Genomic DNA, 24,594 nt, shown 5'->3' with positions numbered 1-24,594 from the left:
CCGATGGCCTTGCCCAATGCACACACCGGGGGTACAGGAGGAGCGAGAGAGCTCGCGCTGGTGGGGCGCAGAAACCGGGAAAGGCTCTGCGTCTCCGTCGCTAGGCGACGACCGTGCATGCACAGAGGAGGAGCCTGCTGACTGACTCTGCGGAAATGTTTTCCCTTAGGAGCGGACACAAATGTCTTTGGGAAAAGCGCACCTTCCAGGGGCGCGGCGCGGCGTTCCGATATATCGAATGTCTGACGAAAATGCAATTTGATATACTACGCAATTGTCCTATACTTTTACATAGTATTTTCAACGGGGTAATCTGTGTGTTCGATATAGCCAATAATTTGAAATATGCGGGTTCGATATATCTGGGTTCGACTGTGTTCGGTCATTCCAGCGACTATAGGCGGAGCAACGGTAGGTCAAAATGGCCACCGAGACGGTGATAAGGCGATCTCACAACCGTGTCCATCTCGAGCAGCAAAGCACATTAGGCCCTCTAGTTTTGCTGCTGACCCCTCTCTCGCTAAAAAGGCACAAAAGTGTGTAAATAAAGGCGAAGATACATTCGACGCCGGTCATATCATATGCTGTGGCATCAAGCAGATTTGACGAGGTCAACGTCGAATCACTCTGCCTGCAGACGAGTCCAATCAAGGGTCTGTCGCACTGCGTGAACGTCGCAGCACACATAGATACAGCCTCTGTCAAGGTCAGCATGCCGTTGCTAGCCTTGACGCCGTATACGAGCATGAAGCCACATATTTTTGTTTTAGCAAACAGTTAATACAAGCGCATACCGGTAACAGGTAGTCGTTCTTCAAGCGTTCCTGTTTTCAACAAATTAATGCTGTGCAGAAAGAAACAAACTTTAGTGTATTTCCAAATGTAAATTTTTAAAAAAGGCTGTGAAACACTACAATTTACAGAACTCGTAACCTACAGGGGTGATCACGCTCGTCTAGAGCCTCGAGCAGCGTACGGCGGAGCAGATAAATTGAAATTTAGCGCAGCTGTTTGACTAGTGGCACGGTTTGAGCACTGCGGCATGCTGCACGTGCGATTACTATTCGCTTTTTTTCTTTTCGGCGCGTTCATGACAACCGCGAGCGCACCGCCAAACTGCGTCGTACATTTCCATCACCGGGTGACTGCTTCAGAGGAGGGCTGTGTGGCACCGCCTGCATCACTGGAATGTCCGAATTGTACACTGCCTCTAGAATCGTCCACATTTACTGATCGAGAAACTCAGCCATGTCGAATTCCAGGGAAGTATGCAAAGAAAGCTTCACTTTAATATCGTTCCAGCACAGCCTCAATCCTAGTCTGACCCTCCAGATCGGGAACGTCAAAAGAAGTTTTTTCAAATATAAGCCAAAAGAAAAAAGGCATTCACCGGCAAAAATAATGTGCATTTTATTACAGTTGTTGATGTTTGTCGAAAGCATGGGCAACATTCACTTGTCGGTTTCTTCAGCGACACCACTGGCTTCTTTGTCGCTAATTTCTAGCCACAGTGCAATGTCCTCTCTTCTGTCTAGCGCATTCCAGATGCTGCACTTACAGAATGCTTACATTATCACAGTTTTTATTTTCACCATATGCCACCGCGATCCAGTTTACTACTTTACTAAGTGAGGTAGGCACGTCGAAGTATAAGCAGGTATCTGAACTTGTCTTGAGCAACGCCTCAAACATTTGCAGCCTCCCTCGCCTTTGCCTGTACGATCGGACATAGCCACTTCTGTGTCCTAATAAAATCGGCAACATATTTTTGCACCTCATGGTATTGAGTTTCCTGTGGTGATCAGAGTCTAACTGCATCCTTGAATCAAAGCCAACCCATCTTTTACACACTTCTTTTTAAAGTATCAACCAACATTCTAGTATATAGGCATCTTTACTTTTCTTCCCGCCTTTACGCACAGTAGAGTTGGCAACCATAAAGAGGTGGTCAAAGCCACACTTCAGAGGCAACCCAGTACCTGTGAGAGGAAAAGCCTGGACGTCTAGGCTCGACGGAAAATCAGTGTTGTCAGGCACCGAGTTGGCATAATCATCCAAGCTGGGCAGCTCTGTAGGTAAGTCACCTGTCTGCCTCGGCACAAGGATAGGCGGCAATGCTGAAATACAAGGGAGAAAATAATGACTTTATTCAAGGACAAGCAGTTCCCGACGTGTATTTCTAACATGGGCACAGTGAACTAGTGGCGCTGTAACACTGCATCCTTTGCCTCGCGATTCCTTCCAGGGGCCTTGCTACCCTTTCAGCTTAGCAAGCAGACAAATTCCACATATACCGCACAAAGCTTTTCAATCATTTCAGTCATGTTCAGTAGCTATACATGGAGCTAACGAAAGGCACACAAGGACAGCTTCCCCCTCTTTTTGAAGAGTGCTACTCCATGTTATTTTTCATACTGGCAGCCAGCTGGTTGCCAACTGACATCAGGTGGCAGCATGATGGGTTATTTTTCGACCACAAATTACTCATGCATACAAACTCAACATGCCTGAACACCTAGCCAGATCTGTCGCGAGTAACTAGGACATGGAAGCAGCACTCGTTTAAGTCGTCTTGTGCCACTTGTCCATCGCTCTTGGGTAGATTTGGCAGTGGCCTATTTGAAGCGGTTATCATAAGCAAACCACAAAATAAAAAAACATAAAAAGCAAAGAATATGTGAATGGGGGTGCAAGAATAGGGGAATGGGGGTGGAAAAGCCCTACTGATCTTTCTGTTTGTGTTAGGTCTTCGAAAATTAAATCAGGAATTTTTCTCATTGAAATACAGTACAGTCAGCTGAACACGTTTCTTGGGTCTACAAAAAAGGAATTCCATGGCCCCTTTAAAGGAAAAACTCAGTGATGTGCCGACACCAGCTAAAAATTCAGTCAGCATCATCCACATTAACAAACCCTGAACTATGTAAAGATATTGCAAAAATTATATACGGCCATTGAAGCAGAACCTCGGTGCCACCTGTAACAGCGGCCGCTGTTGTTCTGCTTTGCTCTTGCAATGACTTGTTTTTACGACTTCTTGCGATGACCTATCCCTACAATTACCTTGCTGCTATGGTAAACTTACGACCAGCTCGAAGTCGGGTCGGAGGAAAAAACATTTATTCAAGCAAAATGAAAAAAAATATATATACAGTCGCCGACCGATTTTCCAGACTCCGAAAATTCGGACATGCCCGATTATTCGGTCAGCCTCGCGGCACCGCCGTTCTCCCCATAGACCATAATGTATAACAACTGCCGAAAGTTCGGACACCTCGCAACCTCTCGTCTGATTTTTCGGACACTCCTTGAGCCAACTCGGTCGAGAGCACCATGCACCGACTCTGACCGGTGCATGGTTCGACTTGCTGAACACCATTTTTGTTTTGAACGTAGCTTCCTTGCTGCCCCACGAAGTGGCGCTACTGGAAATCCCCGCTCATCATCATCGTTTCTGCCTGGTTAGATAGAGTGGCTCTGCAGCAGTTCCGGTTTCAGCTTAGTAGGCCATGTCAAGACAATCCAGCAGCTGATTTGTTTCTTCGTTGACGCTGCGAGCAGGCCGCGTTTTTCGTTTGTGTGACTTGTGTCGGCACGGTGGTGTTTGCTTTGTGTGCTGTGTCGAGGTTTCGGTGAGCCAACGCGGCATACGTAAACATCGCGTCAAAGGTCTAATGGTGCTGACAGTGCCCGCGCAGACTGCGCTGGGGAATGCCGGCAAGCGGTTGCCGGGAGGCCTAAGACTTGTCGCCTTTCGATGTGCTCCCTACTGACGCGGAAAATGTTCTGCCGAGACCTGCGCAGTGGTTGCATTGCGATTCCGGACATCGTCTCATTTGACAGTTTCATAGGTGCTGACACTGCTGTATTGACATGCGCAGAACTCGACGACGGCAAGATCATTCGTCAGGTTTCTGCTGCATCGCCGGAGATGACGCACCATGTGCTACGCTGCCGTCGCATGCAGAGCGTGTACAAGCAGTGACTGTGCTTTCAGCCGCTAATAGTGACCGTACGACCCTCTCCGAGATTCAGGCTTATCTGATTGCGCGTAAACGGAACAGCGTGCAACGGCGCATTCACGATTTCTTTCAAGCCTACTGCCGACCCCGAATAAGTGCGTGGAAATAAAGGATTTTTTTTTTTCTTAATCTGCTTTTTCGGACACCTGTTTATTCGGACATTTTGGCAGTCCCCATGAGGTCCGAATAAACGGTCGGCGACTGTACAGGCTTTCTTGTGTCTTCCATCTTGTAGCCTGCATCGCAGGAGGCGGGTGGACCTCATTCCAGGACTCCGGCAGCTTCAGCCACCGCCAGGCTCACCACACCAGCTGTTGCTGGTCGCACATGTCCGAACTGTACTGCACAGCCTCCCGCTGTTCGGGTGTGGGGTTAAAAATGGGGGGAGCGTCGGTGTGTCGGGAAATGCCCAGGTAGTATGGTACAGTGACGTGTATGCCTCAGAGTGGGGGCATATATAGGTATAGAGGGTGGCATGTATAGTGTAATAATAAGCTGAGTGGGAAAATCTGTCTGAAGCTGGTGCCAGGTGACAGCGTCGTTGCAGGGGAGGAATTTGTGTGGAAGGTGGGATAGATGTGACAGAAGAGGTGATAGTTTTGGAGGATGGTGTTGTACTGAGGAGGTACAAGGTCCACCTTTAAGTCATGGTCTTCATGTTGCGGGGCTCAGGTGGTGTACGCTCGAGCGCCAGCGTGAGCTCGCTGGTTTCCGCAAGGACCTTTGTGGCCAGGGCTCCATACAGTTAGTACCTCGAGGGGAAAAGATGGGGAAGCATCAAGGATACAGTGGGCTGCAATGGAGATCTGTCCTTTCGGAAGGTTGCAGCAAGCAGAATGATGTACTGATGCGCGGGGCAGGATATGATGACCAGGGCGACGGCCGCTTCCTCTGCTTCTGTGGTGCTTGTGTAGGTGAAGGAGGCCGACACCATTTCATGCAAGTTGGCGTCAACCACGCTGGCCATGTGCATTGGTGGCAGCGTTGGTGTACAGGGTACCCGACAGTATAATCTTAATGCTTCTGAAGAGCTCGGGCTCTAGCCTAGCGACGGTGAGTGTGATGGTCTGGGTGCACATTTCTGGGCGACTCGAATGCAGTTTCGTATTGCCAACATAAGCTGGCTACTAACTGTGTGTACATGTGGTGGTGGGGTATCCTAGGCAGCTGAGGACTATGCGACCTGGTGACATGAGGGCAAGGCGTTCACCTTGGCATGTTAGGTGGGCATCAACGATTTCCTGAACAGTGTTGGGGATGCCAACAGATTCTAACTGGAGGGTGGCAGTTCCAGGGGGGAGACCCAAGGCTTGCTTGTACGCCTTTCTGAGAAGCACAGTGACCTTGTTTATCTCCACAAGTTCTTGGAGAACATTCATGTCAGTGCCTGGGTGTGCATGGAGAATCCTTTCTGAGGTGCGGTTGGTAATGTTGTTCTTGGAGGGATCTAGTAGATGGCGTAGAATGCCCCATGTCTTGGTGGTATTGACAGTTCCTTGCAATATGTTGCAGAAATGTTGCCAATTCTGCCTCATTAGCTGGATGACGTATTTCTCCGCTGCCTCGGTAATTTTGGTGATTTTAAGTTTAAGCCGTCAATTGTCTTTTTGGAGTCTCCATCGCTTGACAAGGCTATGGTGTGCCTACCAAGATTGAGTAAGTGTGTGGCGACAGCAGGGTTCTCTACTGTGAGCACAAGGGTCTTCGGCTGCCTTTCAACTGCAGCCTGGAGGTGGTTCACTCATGATTCCAGATTGCCAATTGTGTGTTGGGAGCTGCACTGTTTCACTGCGAAAGGCATCCCTTGGTGCTTGGTGTGGCTGATTCGCTGGCAAGGAATTGTGTTAATATGGATTTTGGTGACCAGGAGGCAATGGTCACTGCCGCATGTCGCTTCCGTGTTTGACCATTCAGCATGCCAGATTTGGTGGGTGAGCGTGAGGTCCAGGCAGGTGTACCTATTCATACTATCGCAGATTTGTGTGGGATGCTGCGGGTGTTGTTGGATGGCGTTGTGTAGGATTCGCCCTTTGGATGTGGCTTTAGTGTAACCCCATGCTAGGTGGGCAGCGTTGAAATCACCCACTATCAACACTCAGTGATGTTGGGCAAGCTTCCCTATTTGTCGAAGGAAGTAGTCTACTTCTGATAGGTCTGTTTGTAGGGGCTGTAAACATTCAGAATAAAGACACCGCTGTCCTCTTTCTGGCCACGGAGAATTTCGATAAGGGAGTGGTCGATGGCGATGCCGTCTACGGAGGGGGTAACTGTTGTTAGTGTCTGCTGTCCAGAGTGACTGCGCGGGTACAGTAGCCCAAAAGCTTTGGCACTGCACCACTTTCCTGTAGAGCAATAAAGTCCAGTGGCGCGTCGCTCTTAGAGGGGCCCTGAAACACGCCTTGCGCTTGGTGAAATAACATAGTCCTTGGGTAGCATACGCTGCTGTGAACATCTCAGCCAAGTTTTGCTGTCGTATGCGGTGCGTGGAGCTCGCAAGCGTATGCCGAAGTCACCTTTCTCTCAAACGCTCTTTAACGGAAGGCCCTGTCCTCACCCTCTTCTAGGCACCCTATTTTGTCATTCCCTTTGACGGCTGCTATTGGCCGATAGCCGATATCAAGCTGCTGTCAGCTACACAGAGTAGATACTGCTGCCGCAGCACAGTGCTGCCACAAGTCCACTGTCTAAGCATACAGTGGCTCACTGAGGACAACTACGTTTGGCTTATGTTTAGTGCGTCGTAGGCACCAAAGGCAGAAGTCGTGGTGTCTACGTTAACACCCGAAATGAAATTTGAACTGCGTGCCACAGTGGCATTTAGAAGGCAGAGCATTGTGGGCACACCCCACTGTACCGTATCCATTGCAATGCAATCACTGAAGAATTAACGTGAGCACAGCAGAGGCCATGTTTGACTGCCAATAACTCCGCTTCTGCTGGATGCAGTGAAGTACTTTTTGTGGAAAAGTATTTCTGAAATAACCTATTTTCACTTTAAATGCCTCGTTTCCCTTCGATAAAATGTGGTTCAAGTGGTTTAATGGTGTATTGCTGGAGGGTGTTTTCTTTAAGAGTGAAGGTTAAACAATTCCACTGCCAAATCACAAGGGGGGTGGGGTGGGTGGGGCAGAATTTTCTTTACGGTTTTTCTTCATAGCTACTAGAAGCTGCCTAATTCTACAGAAACGATTTCCGGTGCTGGTAAGCTGTGGCTTTTTTTTTTTCGCAGTTTTTTTTTTCCGGCCTGGATGCCTTTAATTGCTTCTTTGATCATGGTGAATATGTCCTGTTGGATGGACCAAAGTTGGAGTTGGACGTCAAAACAGGCGTCACATTTCTCAGCGTGGGCGATCTTTGTGGAAAGGGTGGCGATTTCGCTGGGGGGAGGGGGCTAAACCACTGCACAACATTACCTCTATTTCATTCTTTCCGGCTTCTGGTACCATAATGGGTAGGGTAGCAGGTGGGTTGATGTTCTGGGAGATGAGTGCAGATGTTCCACACGTTGGTTCAGGGGTTGGATTAATGGAGGCAGAGCTACTTTGCTGAACTAATTTAGTGCGGAGCTGCTGCATCTGTGCACGTGGGGCAACATTTTTGTTCCGTAGTTCCTGTATTGAAATGAAATAAAAGTTTATTTTCCATCTGAAGAAACTGATTTTCTTGAGACGCATGTGTGGGTTTGTGTTTGCGGGGTATCGGAGATTTTATGGAAGATGTGCGTGGTGTTTTGGGGGTTTTGGGAAATGCATCATGCTGCCCAGACCATCTGGGAAGCCCTGGTATACGCTGGTAGGTCCTGGGCTTGAATTTGGGGTGCTGAGCCAGGCTGCAGGAGTGGTTAGGACGTAGTTCACGATTGGGAGCGCGTCTGTGGACACTGTCCCGATATAAGTCATCGTGTAGCCAAGCAAGAACAGCTACGCTGCCACAAAGATCCCGCGTGCTCGAACGATGTGATGATGGTGGGCCGGGTTGGAGCTGCTTGGGCAGTCCTTATAGGCTGTAGGATGTAGGCCTTTACATAGCACGCAATTTGGTGTGCACGCATGTCCCAGTAGCACATTTACGACACCGCAGGCGGGGCAGATTTGAGCGTCCGGGGTGGGGAACCCATTGGTTTGGTGGCCAATTTATAGGCATATGCCACATACTTTTGTGGTGTGGCAGTAGCGGATACAGCACAATTCTCTGCTGGCGCACGTGATATAGAAAGGTACTGTCCGATCGGAGAAGGTTATGAGAATGGTGGTGGCCTTGCCCAACATTCGAGCGTGGAGAATGGTTTTCGACCGCAGGCCATGAGATTGTTCAGATTTTCCTCGGAGGCACTTGCGGACAGTCAACATACGCAGTCACAGCGAAATCTTGTTCACCAAGGTGGAGGTTCTTGAGTTCCTGGATTCTGGTGTCAAATTCTTCGCATAGACCTACGACAAGTTAGGCGTAAGAATCCAAGAACCAGGGCAACTAGCTCCCCAAGCTTGCAGTGCTTCGGCAGGCCCAGGCAAGGAGCGGCAGGCAAAGTTCATGGCGCTCAATGGTTTTCGGACCACGCTAACGGCACATCCGTCCTTTTCTGGTCCCTATGGAGTTGTCCTCGCGTGGGCAAACAGCTTCTACAGTTAGTAGTGGCAACAAGGTGCTGCTTATTTGACAGCCTTATATAACAACTTCATTCTTGCAACCAGGCATCAAACAATGTACCTACTTATGTGATATACGTAGTTGGTATCCTCTTCACGTTCACCGTAGTACATTTAATTGTTTACAAAATGAACATGTGCACTCTCTTCAAGAAAGGAAAGAAAAAAAAGACTAATTTCACAGTGTTGCAAGTCAGGCTACAAGATAGAAACATGAAAGAACCCACAACAGTCCACAAGAGAAATTTCAAAACAGAACAGTAACAGAAATGAAAATCGGGTGCACAAAAGAAATGGTGAAGTCCAGGTTAATAAAGTAACATGCAAAATTCTCAACTAAGTTATATGAAAGGTGCATGTGTCAAGTACAAGTTTAAGTCAGTAGAGTGAATTTTACTAACATAACTGACATGCAAAGAGCAAAGCAAAAGGTTTTTGTCAGCCTTTGTCTTGAATCTTCGCATGCACTGCTTTTCACTAAGTTAGCTGTGATGGTACAGGCAGGCTGGAATAAAATGCTAACAGTAAGAAAAAAAGTGTAACACCTCTTGCGCCTAATTACTTGAAATTGGAGTGCAATAGCTTGGCCTAACCAGCCACCAAACATGCACTCAGCATCTCTACAAATCTCACCACTTTCCAAACACAGACAAATGTGTAAAAGTGGGGTGCGCTGCCTAGTCTGTTTTCTTTCGTGTTCAGGTTTCCATCTGGCTTGCCTCTACACAGAGAATGCAACCTAAGATTCTGACAACAAAATGTTGCCAAGTTTTACTATGTCAACTTTAATTTCCCGATTTGGTTGATTGTTTTTTATTGGTTAGGTTAGGTTAGTGTTCTGTTTTGAAATTTCATTTCCCGATTTGTTTGATTGTTTTTTATTGACACACAAACGTCAAACTACAAAGCCTTGCATCAATCTGTGCTACTCTGAACTTATTTCACGCATGAACTCACTGCTCATTAAACGATGCACATGTCAGCCACTGACTTACGCATCAACTCGCAAGTGCCATCGGGAGAGGGTCAGAAAGGGTCACCCACCGGGTGTCTCTACTCGCTGGTAGTGGTATGGGTTGACGCAGACTTCGTCCTTCTTGAGGTGGAAGGCATACTGACAGTGATCGGTGGCGCGCAGCTCGTGGTGGCTCTGCAGGTCGGGCCAGCGCCACAGGCGGCAGTAGATGACGTGCGGCAGCCCCTTGCGATGAGACACCTGCAGCCGGCCGTCCAGCGACCTGCCCACGGCCACCCCCCCACTGATCACCCTTAGGACATCAGTGGCGCACAACAAGGACAGCAGCAACGACAGTGCACAGACACCAACAGGCCACACGGCAAGAAACCTTCAGGAGGAGGCACTTGCTCACCTCTCCCAATTACTGCGTCTGTCAGGGCTGCTGTAGGCCATCTGTCATCAATGCTACTGGTACCACCAGCCCTTAAGACCGCAGCAGAATGAAGGCCTCTCCCAGTGACCTCGTTTTTTCTACCTTTCCATCCTCCAGGGCTGAGTGTCCAACTGAACGATTACTTTGGGTCCCCGATCTGCCCATCAGCTCTTACTTGTCTCCAGTTACAACTCCATCCTTCACCAGCTACACAAATTTTTCCAATTTCATCACTGCCAACTTATCCACCCTGAACTACACTGCCCTTCCCTTGGCACACCCTGTAACTATCCTCTGCATTACATAAGCCATCCAAGTCCACTTATTTGTTTTAATATAAACTAGAACAGGTTCCAAATTGAATCAATCATCACTATAGACCCTATTATCAGCCAGTAACTTCACGAAAAAGATGCAAGTTTGACAGGCAAATAAAATTGTGGTGCTGGCAGCAGCACGATGGAATGGCACAGTATACAGGAACGTAATGCCCACTCAGGGTATGGTGCCACTAGGGGAGTGAATCAGTTAAAACTGCCAAGCCACCACTGCTACCACATGACCAAGTGCCCACTCGCATTTCACAGTCACCTGATGACACATAAGCCTTCCCCAACTCCATGCCTTAGCTCCAAGCACTCGTTTATCCAATGTTACAAGAACGCCCACTAACACTGAAATTAAAGTTTCTCCTCCAAAAGGTTTCTCACCCTGTGCATAACAACCTCACAAGGCAACACACACAACACGTAGCATTGCAATTGAAAAATTTTGCATCATTTATCTTTTAAAAAATGACGAAACATGTGCGTGCTCTCACAAAGCCTTCAGACACTGCACCTCCTTTACATTCACAGGTAACAATATTATAACAAAGAAAAAGTTGTAAAATGCCAATCAGTATTTTGCAACTTTTTTTTCATAGCTGTACACGACAAAAAGGGGGGCAGCATCCAGCCGTAGAGGAGCACGGTGGCAAAACATGCAAAACAACAATAGCTAACAGTCTTGGGTCTGAAAGGACTTCTGAGCCCATGACAAAGCATTTCCAAGGACTAAAGCTATGTCAAGTTTTGACAGCTTAAAAAAAAAAAAGCATGGTCTACTACAATAAGCAAACTTATTTTAATAACCCATGTAAACTGCCTGAAACAAGTGTTGCCAACTGCCATAAAACCACTACGGAAATGGACTGGCTTGACTTCTGCACTGCATTAACTTTTTGGTCACCTAGATACCTAAATAAAATCTGTTCAGATTAGCCAAAAACCGCAAATCCAAGAATATTTAAGCACTCCATAAAATTAGTTCTCAAAGTTTACATTTTGGTATTCACACATTTCAAAGACAGCCACAAACTCTGTAAACTACACTTTAGCTGTACAATACAAGACCATTTGAGAATTTTCATATCTGAAGAAAGATCAAAAGTGAAGTCCCAGGGCAAGCTGCATGTGTACTAAAATTTTGTCTAAATGTGGCACAATGTGTGAGGCTACATAGCACTATTGGACAACTGGAACCACAGACTGTGTGTGCTGCTTGCACAAAAATTGGAGCAAGGTTCACTTCGGTACCTTTTCAACAGTGACTGCATGGTTTCTCTTGATTTTCCCCAAGGCATTCTGGCCACAGATACAACGCATAAATGTAACTGAGAATTGTGACAGAACCAAAAGCTCGGCAAGTTGGTAATGCTAAATTTTGTCCTCAGTCTTCCGTGCTCCCCGCAGTTCTACAAAGAACTAAGAAACATGAGTTCACTTTACAACAGGTACTCTACAAACATTATGGGCCTCCCTAGCTTTGGCTAATGAGTATGACTAAAGACTGCAAGCTGCCCCTGCAACATCTTATTAAAGATTGAAGTGACGTCAAAGACAAAAAAACTGTCAATGTGGCATTGCGGACCTTTCAGTTTGGTCTCATGACAACACCCTGTGAAGGAATGAATCTTGCCTAGAGGGAACCTTTAGTGGATGTTTACTTTTGCCTGTTTTACTTGCTGGTGCATTACTTCACTTGCTTACCCAAAACATTCTGCACAGCCAAGTCAAAGCATTTATGAAGAGCTTCTTAGAACTGGTTGAGTAGTAAGAAACCTCAGTCATAGTTTGCAGTGATGTTCACAGTCACCTGATGACACACAAGCCTTCCCCAACTCCATGCCTTTGCTCCACGCACTCCTTTATCCAATGTTACAAGAATGCCCACTAACACTGAATGAAAGTTTCTCCTCCAACATGTGTGCGAGTGCCCGCTCACGTGTTCTTACTCCATGCCTCAGACTTTTTGTGCAGTCCTTTGGCAACACACAACATGTTGCCTAGTCATTCATTTACAACACTACGACAATCACCTATCTAGGACTGCATTTATTAAATATTGTTGCACACAGAATATGCCACCTGCAACACCATTTGCAAACCTAGAACTTTGAAAAATATGTTTTCACTGGCCATTAAGCCGCTGTGCAGACATGGCAACTTTACACATATACGTAAAGCATGCCATACAAACATAAAGCATTAGCACTGAACAGTTTTCTCATAAGCACAAACAGAAAGCTGTACTGATTTAAAACTGCAAGTCACAAAACATCAACATGATTCACAAAAGTTACATTACGGAGCTTAACATTCCAAGGCAGCCCACAAGCAATGATGGACACTGCTGTGGAAGGATCTGAATATTAAAGCACAACCAAAACACAGCAGATAAGCACTTTTACTTTTCACCCTCATCAAAATGTGTCCACGGCAGCTGCAAATCGAACCCACGACTATCTGCTGCGAGTGCCCGCTCACATGTTCTTACTCCATGCCTCACACTTTTTATGCAGTCCTTTGGCAACACACAACATGTTGCCTAGTCATTCATTTTGAACACTATGACAATCACCTACCTAGGACTGCATTTATTAAATATTGTTGCACACAGAATATGCCGCCTGACGAAACTATAATGACAGGTCTAGAATTACTAGGAGGTAACTGTTTCCCTAGACAAAATACATTAACAAGTCACATTAAAAATTAATACATATGTGTTCTAACAGATGCTGCATTCATTACACAGAAAAGTTTAGACAATGTGAATACTGTTCCAACTGTTCAGTTAGTGACAGCAGCTGCTACGCAATGTACAATGTTTGACTTTGGCCAGTCTCCAGCTCTTGTTCTTAAATTCGTTTCTGAAAGCTTGCCAGGAACTCAAAATAAATTAAAATGAAAACATTGCATGCAAATACAAATAGGTTCAAGCGACTTTATGCTCCTGCAAAGTAATGGACAAGCAAAAAGAGGTAGATTTTTTAGTTTACTTTTTGCAAAGAACAAAAAAAAAAGTTTCACTTTTGCATAGGTTTACATTGAGGTTCTTAAGTGCTGCTGACTGGAGCCTCATAAGAAAGCTAACTGAGCAGAACGATCCCCGCTGCTCATGGACATTTCCGACCCTCTTTTCCACGGTGACATCCTCTCTTGTTTGCGCACTAGCGGTTCAAGACATGCGCGATAACGATAGAAGGGCACGTCCGACACAGACCTGGCATTGTGTAGACCTCGCTCACTGTGCAAAATACCGCACGGCAGTGCCGACAACAGGCAACAAAAAGACAAGCGGCTACTGCGTGTGTCGGTTGCACGTGGCGGCTATTATCGCGCTGCGTCTACTTTGCCTCAACATACGCGCGCTGTTGCTACGTGTGACAGACGAGGCACGATGCCAAAGCGCATGTCAGTAGAACTCGGCGCAATCATGTCTATTTTGTGCTCCCCGCCTTTCTATTGGAAAAGGGCACCACAATGCACCGTGCAGACAAGCATGCTTTTGACCCACGGTGCTATGACCTCGCCGACTTCAGTCGCCAGCGGAAGGGCTCAGCCACACCGCACGTTACCGGCCATCGCGCCACTTTTCTAGCGCTTTATTACATTTAATTTGTTTATGTTGCATTCTCGAGTATGAAAGCGACTGTACGACTCGCATGCCGAACAAATATGCGGTGAGGCCACATCGCCGTAGCGACAAGCGTCAAGAAAAAAAAAATAAACCCTAGAGCTCGCTACAAACAGAAATAGTGCGCGAAAAGAATAAGAAGAGAAGGCAAAAGACGAAAACGACCATCTCTTCACGCGTGGGAAAGCCCGCTCAAGACCCGACGTCCACAGGAGACGTTCGGCAGACAGCGGGGGAGGGAGCAATGCACCCTTTCTTTCTCGGCTCAGCAGCCGAGCGATCGCGTTAGGCCTAACGTCGATGCCGCTTCAGACGCCCTGACATTCGAAAACGGCGAAACAATGAGCGTAGCTGTCACCAAATCGGCGGTAGGAACGTGCACATGCTCGCCCTATTTTCGGGCTGAGCCACGGCACCCGATCATCAGGAGAAACGGGCTGTCGCCACCGGCATGAACCACACGGTTGCAGGCGAGGCACCTCCGAACGAGAGAGCGCCGCGCGGGTAGTGCGACTGCCGGAGCGGCTCAGCACCGTTCGGCCCGCCCCAACACCACATGCAAGGGCACACAGGCACGGGTACACCGCTGATCGTTGCGAGACGAGTAGTTGAGCATGCAGGCGACTGACAAGGAGATTAGTGAGGCTCACCGCCCCTACCTCTAACACTCGGGGAGTCACTTGTTGATTTCGATTCGCACGAAAATTTAGTCGCACGGGACACCGCCGGCGTCAAATCCGTAGTACGAGGAAAACGGCTGCTTCCCGGTTAGCTTTGCACCAAGCTCAAAACACGACACACCATCCGGCGAGTTTGCGACACTTTCTTCAACCCTTCGACGACGAGCGGGTCTGAGTGGACCGCGAGCGAACATGCAAGCGCAGCTCGTCTGCACGCTGTGCTGAGCGAAAACCCGGTGGGAGAGAGCAAAGGCTTACCGCAAAGGCCTACCAACGCCAGCGACCGACCAGCGCGCCGCTTCGGCCGAAAATTCGGCAGCCCACCAATCGTGTCAGCCGCAACAACAAAGGCGAAAATGTCGCGCGAAGCCTTGGTCACCCGACGCGACACTCGAATATGCACTCACGCACCGAACTCGGCAACGACGACGAATCTTTCCGAGCCCGTTTTCACGGCGACGACACCCGGGTAAACTGTCCGGCGCACGCTCAAGAAAGCATTCGCGAGTTAGGCTTGACTGCAACACAAAGCAGCCCGCAGGCGGCATGTGCTGCTCTCTCGCCCTCGGCCCAAAAGCAGAGACGAGGAGGAGAGGTTCGCGATGCGTTCATAGCAGCAATCACGGTGGCGGCGGAAACTGCCGAACCGACCCGACCAAATTCCTCGATTAACGACGGGCCAGAATGAGGTCGAACGAAGGCACGCGACGATTATCCAGCAATTACGGTCTGGTGGAAAGGAAGTAAATAATGACTGAAAATGGAACAGGCGCCCTACGACGTCGTGAAGTTTGTAAACGCAGTGGCTTAACATTGCGCGCCCAGTAAGTCGCTACGCACCAACAGTGGTGAAAACATGTTTCGGTTGTCGAGATCGACTATCTGTGTCGCGCGGGTAGATAAGGCCAGTCCCCTAGATCTCTTCGGTTAAGAGATGGCGGAACGCAATAGCTGGCAGCGCCACAAGACTAGGGCGTCCTAGCGGCATGTCCCCTGTGCGGTTCCCTTCGCACCGCAAGCGAAGCGATCGCGCTTCGGACCACAGGTTTTATCAAACCCTCCACTGATAAGAGAGAGGCGACTTGAGAAAAGCAGCGGTCTTCCATCTTTACTCTGGGTGCTGCGTTCTCGCATTACGAAGCCTTCCGTACACCGTGCCAAAAGATCACTTTCCGCATAATATGCGTGTTTTTGTTGTTTTCGTCCTCATTTAAGGACAAAACTGCAGGTGCCAGCAATTCATCGTGTCACCAACACAAAGGTGCATCGTGAAGTAACTGAAAAACTGCTGCCAAAAACAATTAGAGTATAAGAACACACAAAATGACAGATAATAACAACACAGTCCGCTGTAATACCAACCTGGGAATCGTGATGCATGCAGTGTGAGCATCTTGAGTCGAAATCGCCTTCTCAAGTTCGTCCATTCCTCCAGATTTCTTCAGCTTCTTCACCAAACTTTTGACGGCTTTCTCGCTCCATTTGTCTTCTCCTTCACCTTTCTTCCAGCCTAACAACCGCTTAACAACCGGGGGTGTGAAGGGTAAAATCGATATCATTTTGAAGGGCTTCGAGACTGCACAGCTATTTCTTCAACGGAGACGCATAACTTAAAGGTAGACACCGTTGCAACAGTTCAAACGCTTGCACAGGGCATGCGGCAGCGGCTTAGACGGGCAGTTTAGGCGGCTCCGATCACAGTGAACTGCCGAGCATAGCCACACTGTAGATCACAGAATACCTCTTCTGCGCAGCGCACGTGAAGCGCGAGCTTACAGTGAGCAGTTTCGCATGTCCCGGAGAGTTCGCTGCATTCTACGGCGCTCGAAGGATTTCAGGTTGTGTTGACGTTGCAGACACGGCGACTTCAGCTGCCTGAGGCGACAAAATCGCTCTAATGCGAACGCGCGACCAATTCACTCACCACAAACGAAGATGCAATGAAAACACATACGCAGACACCTCTTGATAGACCGACGCTTGCCTCGCGTAATGATAACAGAGTAGAAGAGGAAGATGTCGCCACCTTACAGAACATTTATAAGAAAATAATTTCGCAAGCCAAACTTATCACGTGCATTATATGTTTTTTTTATTTTCCTCAAATATATAGACAACTGGCTATTTTAGTCAATATGAATCATAGGTGAAGGATGTGTGTGTGTGGCGGCGTAGCATTTGAATCCTCCATGATTTGAATTAAACCAGCATGGCTGCAGCCAGCTGGTTGCGAAGTGGGTTGGTTCATTGGTTGGTTGAACTTGAGTGATGTAAAGGACAAAGTCGGTGCCGAGGTCGGGCTCGTGGCCGTGCAAAGGAAGATTGTTCAAGTGTTCGCAAACTCGTGCTTTTGTTTTTGATGCCATGACACGAGGCGTGCGCGTGTCTTTAAATAACAAAACAACAGTGACAGGTCGAAGCTTATGCGAAATACTAGTTAATCCTTGTTTTATTCCGAGTCAGCAATTTAACTTGTCCGACGAACTGTTTTTTTTTTTTTGTACTACTACAAATTCCACATCAAGGCTAGCACAGCTCACGGCAGAGCGTACTTTTTGGAGGCGTGTACCTGTTGAGATAGCGCGCGCAAGCGATAACTTCATCAGCGTGCGTCGCCTGTCTCAACGAGTCTAATTCTTTTCTTTTATGTTACGATAAGCAGAACGTTTGCATCATGAATGGTTCATTGTGGTGTCAACCGCGTCTTCGACGCATTACGGCGAAATGTATCCATCGGAGGAAGCGGTTCCTGCGGCACCTGTGATCCAAGCGAGTGACTTCATTCCCCTGCAGCCCCTTTCGGAGAAAGGGACAACTACTGGCCTGTCGATAAGCTCGGCGTTCGAAGGGAATGTGACCGTAAACATGCCTCCGCCCAAGCCAGGTGTTTTCTTCTTTGGCTTGCTGATTTTGTCCGCTGCGGGGACTCTTGCTGGTGTTGGGATTTTTGGCGTGTGTTTCTTTTTCTACAAGCACTACCATGCGGCGATATGGGCCTTGGCATCGGGTGAGTGACCCCGGAGTATGGGGCCGTTTATGATTGCACTATATTTTTATTTTGTTCATTCTTGTTTCTTGCTTGTCTCGCCAGATTGTCTAAAGGAAGTTCCCGTGCTTCTGTCATGTTTATGATGTGTTGCCGAATGGTCATGTTGCGAGTTTTGTGATTATGGAGATGTTGCAGTTTTGATGCCGCCTTCTAAACATGCATGTCAAACGTCTTCCGGAGTATTCACAGTCTGCTTCATATGTCAGTAAATGTCTAAGCAACACGTACGTGCTAATCGCATTGAATACAGAAACATTTTGATGTTTCACCACATTTTATCCCGCCCCTTATTCCGTTGCCTCCACCATATTAAAAAAAAAAAAAATATGGAGGAGGCTATGGTTATCCGCTTGCGTAGTCGCATGTGTTATCTTGTTCCTGCCGAACGTGATAGTGAATTAGCACAATCGGTTACACACAATAGGGCGGTCTGCCCGTAACTGCGTAGAAAATATTTCTGTTGTGCGTATTCGTGCCTGATGAGTCTGTCAAACTGGTCGTAGATTTTAATGAATGTGGGTGGTGGGGGCGTGAACTCTGTGTGCTTACCATGTGACCATGCAACAGTGTCATATCAAAGCTCTTAGCCAAATACCGAAATACTACAATTAATTTCAGGCAACATTCACTTGTGTAACTTTATTGTGACCACGTTGTGCTTCAGCAATCTTTGCAGGAGGTGTCCTTCACCTTCAGATTCTGCACCTCGCAAAGAGGCTTGACATGTGGCACGATGTGCACACACTCGGAGGACTGAAAGTTCTTGGTGTCATTGTGTCTGCTGGCAGCCTGGTTTCATCCACAGCATACTGGGCCTTTGTCATCACTAGGCATGAAGGTAAAAATGCATACTGTTCATCAAATTTCAAGCTCAAAACTTGCCATACCTGTGGAAGGAGAAATGCACACTCAAAATGTATTAGTCTGAACTTTGTTTCTTCACAAAACACTGCACTGCAGCAACCTGTGATAGCACTTACCATGTTGACAGCATCGCACCAGCACACAGAATCTATTGGGAAAAGGAGCTTTGGGCTGAGGTCTCTCGTACATACTTAGTGGCATGTCCGAATGGTAGCTTTCGAGCACTTTGGCGGTGCACTTTACATTCGGCTGATGCTGAACACATTTGCTAGGTTCATTCAGGGCACCACGTTCCAGCTCAAAGCACTTGAAGGCGCTCTCTTTTCATTCTGAGAGCACATTAGAGGTCCCACAGAATGGCCACGGGGCTCCTCCGGTTGCTCTGGGAGCTGCTGAACGTTTCACTCAGCCAGGCATTCTCTGACTACAATCTCGAGAGGGCTTCGCGTCACGGTAAACTGGAATGAAGTAGGAACCAGTTGAATTTATTGTCAAGTAGAAGATGCACTACAGCCTGAAGTGCAATCTGGCAATTGACTTGCCATGCCAAGAAGGAGATCCAACAGATTGCCCAATAAGTTCTGTCAAGAAGTACCTGTATGATCTGCCATATGACTTGTACCAAAAACCAAGGTCAGAGAGGATGCGCCACTGGGATTTGTTGAGAATCTGTAGGATTCAGTTTTTGGCGCAAGTTGTAATGCCAGTTCATACCATCTGCCTCCAGCTTTAGCTTGTAGACAAGAGCACTATGACATCGCTAACGTATGGGTGCAGGAGGAGAACAAACCGTTTGCCATTGTATCCACCGAGGTCGCCTCGCTTGATGACTGCAGGGATCTGCAGCATAGGAACATTTTCTTACTGCAATAAAGAAGCCTGACAGTTAAAGTTATGTGCTAAGGTTACAAACAAAGTGTAAGAAAAAAGGGAAGGAGCAGTGTAATGCATGACACATAGCATTAACTATCGGCAGATTATTTTAGGGGTAAAAAACATAAGTGGCAACATTATATGAGCAGTGACGCATTAGAGGAGCTGTTGTGTTGCATCGAACCAACTGACCCGTTGTCAAACTTTCCTTAACCACCTCAGACCAAGGTTCCACGAGCACTAGTTGATGGGCTAGTTGATTTGACATACTAAGGCAGCAGAGCAAGAAAAACATGGACACAATTGTAAAACTGACACCATGAGCACTTACTAACGACCGAGTTTTATTGCTTATGAACAGACATATATAAGCACAAAATATTGGTGTGGTGAGCAAGGAAAAAAAAAAGCTGCATCAAAAACAGTATTCGTGACATCAGTTTGACATTTCTTGTGTCCGTATATTTTTTTTGTGCTGCTGCCTTAGTAGCCAGTGTCCATATGCTCGTGGACATTGGCTTTCCTCCATTTTAATATTAAAGCAGAGAAAATAAAATTTTTAAAAGTTCAGTGCAACATTAAGCTAGGTGCAGGTGACAGCATATATCAAGTGTTCAAACATTTTGCTCCCAATGCTTTTCAAGAGAATGTACGCTATGTGTGACACGTACCACTGTATTATCAGGGACAAAGAAAAACAAATATGGGCTGCATTTCAAATGCCATGTGATGATGCAGCCATCCAGGATGAAAGGCAGCAGCAACAAACCACCATGTGATGTTATACCTTTGTTCTTGTGTTTAGGCAAACAAAATGTATTTTTATTGCAGCAAACTGGAGAAATGGACTCTTCCACCACACACGTGGAGGCACTGATGTGTGCCTGTGCACTTGTGCAATCTCGTCATCAATTATTTTTTCACATTCTTAAGAGGCCAATTGTGAAGAAGAACCGATCATAAAGTTATGGCACAAGGATTCCATTAGGTCTTAGGAGGGTAAGCGTGGGATGACAAACAAATCTTATTCACGTGACGTAACTTGTTGGCGACGCATCAGTGATAATAAACTACAAGTGTGATGCCATCATGTCGAGGACATTTATGTAGTTTAAGGTGGAGAGATGTCCTGTTTGCTTCCTTTCCCGGCACCCTCGCCAACTGTCATTGCTATTATTGATTAGTACCAGGCAGAAAGATTCAAACTGAACCATTCAGTGCTTTGTAGCCTTTCATTTCCCGGACATTTAGCAAAATCTTGGTTAAAGGGTTTCTCACCAGGCCTTATTGGAAGTTGTGGTTATGTACTAGGTGTTGTAAAGGGAAAAGTAGCATTTTACAAAGTAGCGTTCTACTACAGAAATTTCTAAAAAGCATTTAGTAGTTGCTGAGATAAAGCAATGCAATGTTGTGAAGCAGTGGTTCAAGGAGGCGAGCTACCTTTCTAACACAGAGGCTCTTTTGCCTCGACCAGGGCCCACCTCCCCCTCTCGTCACCGAGCTGTTCTTTTCCTCTCCTTTCCTACTGAGCAACGCATTTCCAAAAGTGGGTTTGTTTGTGTGCTCTGGATATCGCAGGAATGCCTGTGTTGTTGCCATCGCTTCTGCAGGCTAGTGGTGTGCTGCAGGTGGCATGCAACATGAAAGCACCGTGCCTGTCACGTCTGCTTGCTTGTGCCCAGAGTGGCTCCTTGAAGGAGAAGAGCATGCAGGCTTTTGTTTGAATTTTTGGCTGATTTTTCAGTGCACATTGTCACCTTTGATCTATGCACCGCAAATGTCTGTTCACAATGGCCAAACCTGGTAAGGGGCTGTTTAAATAGGTGAATAAAGGGGCATGACACGTGCTACCCTCAGTGTATAGGGATCCAATTTGGCCAAGCATCCCTTTTCAAAACTGTGTCACTGAACTCATTCTGTTTACCTTTATGTTGCATTCAAGCTCAGCCTTTAAGCTCACAGTTCCTGGTAACAAGGCACCAAATCTTTAAATGCTTACATGCACTAAGACTAATTAATATAGTATTTTTCAGTTTGAGAAGGTTTGTGAACCACCTGTGGCAATCTATTTCGACGCCTGAGTGTTTGCTGCCTGCCAAAGCCAGAACTCCTCATGTCCAGCATAGCAAAGCATTAACACACCATGAATTCAGGAGCATGAGCAATCCTGCATTTGAGCATGTTCACAGACTGCCTTAATCTGAGCACATCAAGCATGCGCAACAATTGACATAGGCATGCAGCTTATCTTGTCTTTGTATCGCATTTCTTATGAGGCTGGTTTTGTCATCAAAGCCGCAGGAGCCTCAGCAGGTTCCTGGTTCAATGCTTTATGGTGCACCTGTTTTATTCTGAGTAGCCATGCTATGCGTTGTTTGGTGCAGAAAGGCGATGAATATTTCATTCAACATATCACAGCTTTGTTTGGTAGTTGTGCGAGAAAACAGCTTTTGAAAACCTGCTTAGCTGTTGTGTTCATTGGCCTCCCTTTGCTGCCAGGTCGTGTCAATGTGGCCGCAGCCATGTTGACTGTTCTAAGGCTCGATGGTTCTTTCTCTCCAAACCTGCCATAACTATCTAAGGCATTTGTTAATTTGTAAATGGAATGTTAAATGCTTTTTAAAGCACTGCTGACAGTTGCAGTAAAAGGCACCCTGCTGCGCTGTGTGCAGCATGTTCAAGTGTTACTGTGAACAAAGCTGAAAAACGTGTAGCTTAGCTAACCCTTAGTGTCAGCATGCTGCCCGCATGAGCAGAGTTTTCTGACTCAATGACACATTCTAATCTATAGTGGCACTGTTACATTTTGTAATAGATGCTGTTATATCATGCTTTAATAAAGCAAAGGTAATCAGCTGCTTGCATAATGAAAACTTGCCTGTCATCACTTTGCAACGGGCAACTAGAGCAAGAAGGTCACGGTATTAGTACTCTGTGCATGGTCTCGGGCTCTTTTTTATCAAGCAAGAAATGAGCAGTTTCTTCTTCTGAAACTTGTCACGCAATATTTTTTTGCAAGTGGTTAATAAATCTGCTAAGTCATTAGGCAGTACTGTCATGAAGTGTCACTCCTGTGATGCACTTGGGAGCCCACAATTTCACTCGATGGCTGTCATTTCCATTTTGTTATAAGGGATTAAACACAGTAACTATAAGTTGTAGCTGTGGTAGTGTAGTAATTCGTTACATGAAGTGTATTTTGCTTCATCTTCATCGCATGTTTGCAAGACAGGGCCTGTATTCACAACTTTTCTTGCAAAAGTTCTGTCCATGATTGGCTTTTGCCATGGCAATCGTCTCGTTGTCACACTGGTCACTAGCATCTTCATTGGCAGGCACGATACTCCTGACAAATAAATGATGTTACAAAAGAGAAGCTTTGTGAAAACAAGCTGAAATCTCCAGCTTATGATTGACAACTTCAAAAAGACTCCTGATCACGCTTGCACAAAGTCAATACAATTCAACCCACATTGCAGCAGCCCTTCTATATGTCAAGGACATGCTGCAGTGCGCTTATCATCGCTCATAAAAGAACAATGGAAACAGATCTCCTGTGTGATGACTAACAAGGTTATCAGAACCTTTTCATATCAATGCCCTTATGCGTGTGCTAATTTCATTCAATTAGGTGTGTGAATTGAAACAGACCATATGTATCTATGGTTTCTTGTTACATCCACTCCTATCATGCAGGAATACAATATCATTATGAGCACTGTAGCAGTGCTCTTTCCAGTTGTCTGCTAAAGCTACATCATGATCTTTTGTCTTTACGCTCTGATGAATCTAACACATGCGTACACACAAAGTATTAAATATAGGATTTCAGCCTCTTCCCATGCTTGCTGCTGGCAGATCCCACCGCAGTGGTTATAGCAATCCACTGACAAGGGCCGCCTTTATTATGTTGACACTGCCTGTCATATCATCTGTGATGCTGCGAGACGTTACTCTGTTGATTGATCAATCTGTGAATCAAAATAAATGTCATGTTATCTTTGCAGTGTTTTCCATGGCTAGTGGTGCACTGTACCCTGCAGCTATTCTGAGCACCATCACTCTACTCTGGGGCCTTCTCCTCTACGGCAGTGCCAGGCATTGCCAGAAGCGTGTTGCCGAAGCTCACCCAAGTCTTCTCGGCTACGGGGGTTTCAGCACCCCTCATGCCTAAGTGCTGCTTGGACCATGAACTCTGTTTAATTTTTTTTACTTTTGTACATATATATATGAATTGTTAGTGCTGTGCAAGTATTCCATCTTGTAAATAGCAAACTTCTTGATCTTTTAATACTTTGTTAGTTGTTACTGTATTGTACTGATTCCATAAATTAAAAGCTTTTTGTAATTTTTCTTATCAGTACTTTTTCACTGGGTGTTCCAATAATTTGTGGTAGGTGGGTATCAGGCATGGTGCATTTAAACCGAGTTGGTTATTTGGCTTTGGGGTATGATGACACAGGTCCTGTTCCTGTATGCGAAACAGCATTTCAATTGAGATGAGATGCAAAACAAGTTCAACTGTTACAGTACTCCCTAATGCGAAATTCGAGCGCAGCTCTATATGCGTTTTCATTTTGTGATATAGTGAAGCGAAGAATTTGAGACATGTAGCAGAGTCGGCGATTGTCAAAAATCTGATCAGTGGGTCAAGCGCACAGGCGTTTATGTATGGCTTGTCGAAGATTCCAGTGTAATCGCTGGTGCTGCTTGGCTTCCAGAAATAACTACACAATTTGCATTGTGCATACAATCAGATTACAAATCCATGACAATCGACACAAGCGCAAACGCGACCAAACCAAACAAGCGTGAGCGAGAGAGACGCGTGCAGACGATATTGCGAAACTAGCAGTCTGGCTGAGACCATATATGAGTGCGCATCGAGGGGCCAGGCAGGCCCGCATGAAAACAGTTTTCTGCACGCTTGTCACTGAAGGGGTCGCTCTCATTGGTGTTCGCCCTTCACAGCTCGCGTCTTTCATCTGTTGCTTTGCATTCGCTCTTTCATTTTTCACTGTTGTGCTGTTCACTCAGTTACGTCCCCGACACTCGCCGCAGGAACGGGCCATTAAGAGCTGCCCTCTAAAAAGCATAATGTCACCTTGC

The 24,594-nt window shown here is 46.6% G+C and overlaps 2 protein-coding genes and 1 long non-coding RNA gene across 6 annotated transcripts in view; 1 reads left to right on the top strand and 2 right to left on the bottom strand.

Annotated features, from left to right (window-relative positions):
* The window catches only part of LOC135901160 (mothers against decapentaplegic homolog 3-like), a 74,016-nt gene extending 57,318 nt beyond the window's left edge, over positions 1-16,698 (bottom strand). Inside the window, exons 1-3 of one of the 4 annotated variants that reach the window (XM_065430820.2) lie at positions 16,062-16,698; positions 9,713-9,927; positions 1,980-2,117 (exon numbers count right to left, since the gene is read on the bottom strand). In XM_065430820.2, coding sequence (XP_065286892.1) covers positions 1,980-2,117; positions 9,713-9,927; positions 16,062-16,258 — 550 coding nt within the window. In that variant the 5' untranslated portion in view covers positions 16,259-16,698. Of the gene's footprint in view, positions 1-1,979; positions 2,118-9,712; positions 9,928-15,110; positions 15,588-16,061 lie in introns of those variants that run through there. The other 3 variants (XM_065430819.1, XM_065430821.2, XM_065430822.2) reach the window with 3 other exon arrangements.
* A 211-nt stretch (positions 16,699-16,909) lies between these two features.
* On the top strand, positions 16,910-23,842 carry LOC135901161 (uncharacterized). The gene is made up of 3 exons (XM_065430823.1): positions 16,910-17,706; positions 18,413-18,586; positions 23,493-23,842. The coding sequence occupies exons 1-3, from the start codon at positions 17,424-17,426 to the stop codon at positions 23,657-23,659; spliced, it is 624 nt and encodes a 207-aa protein (XP_065286895.1). The 5' UTR covers positions 16,910-17,423; the 3' UTR covers positions 23,660-23,842.
* Positions 19,046-23,463, bottom strand: LOC139059187 (uncharacterized). The gene is made up of 3 exons (XR_011513978.1): positions 19,403-23,463; positions 19,208-19,281; positions 19,046-19,070 (listed from the first exon to the last, which is right to left on the bottom strand). It is a non-coding gene; the product is annotated as an uncharacterized lncRNA (long non-coding RNA).
* Positions 23,843-24,594: the final 752 nt, after the last annotated feature.

The sequence above is a fragment of the Dermacentor albipictus genome, chromosome 4, assembly GCF_038994185.2.
Source record: "Dermacentor albipictus isolate Rhodes 1998 colony chromosome 4, USDA_Dalb.pri_finalv2, whole genome shotgun sequence".
NCBI classification, from domain to species: Eukaryota; Metazoa; Arthropoda; class Arachnida; order Ixodida; family Ixodidae; genus Dermacentor; species Dermacentor albipictus.
This window is presented reverse-complemented; position numbering and strand designations above follow the sequence as displayed.

What these genes read in the sequence shown, in the direction of transcription:
- LOC135901161 (XM_065430823.1), top strand. Translation starts at nt 17,424, where the DNA reads ATGTATCCATCGGAGGAAGCGGTTCCTGCGGCACCTGTGATCCAAGCG. An exon ending in GATATGGGCCTTGGCATCGG is followed by an intron (nt 17,707 to 18,412) that starts GTGAGTGACCCC and finishes GTTGTGCTTCAG; the next exon opens with CAATCTTTGCAGGAGGTGTC. An exon ending in TGTCATCACTAGGCATGAAG is followed by an intron (nt 18,587 to 23,492) that starts GTAAAAATGCAT and finishes TTATCTTTGCAG; the next exon opens with TGTTTTCCATGGCTAGTGGT.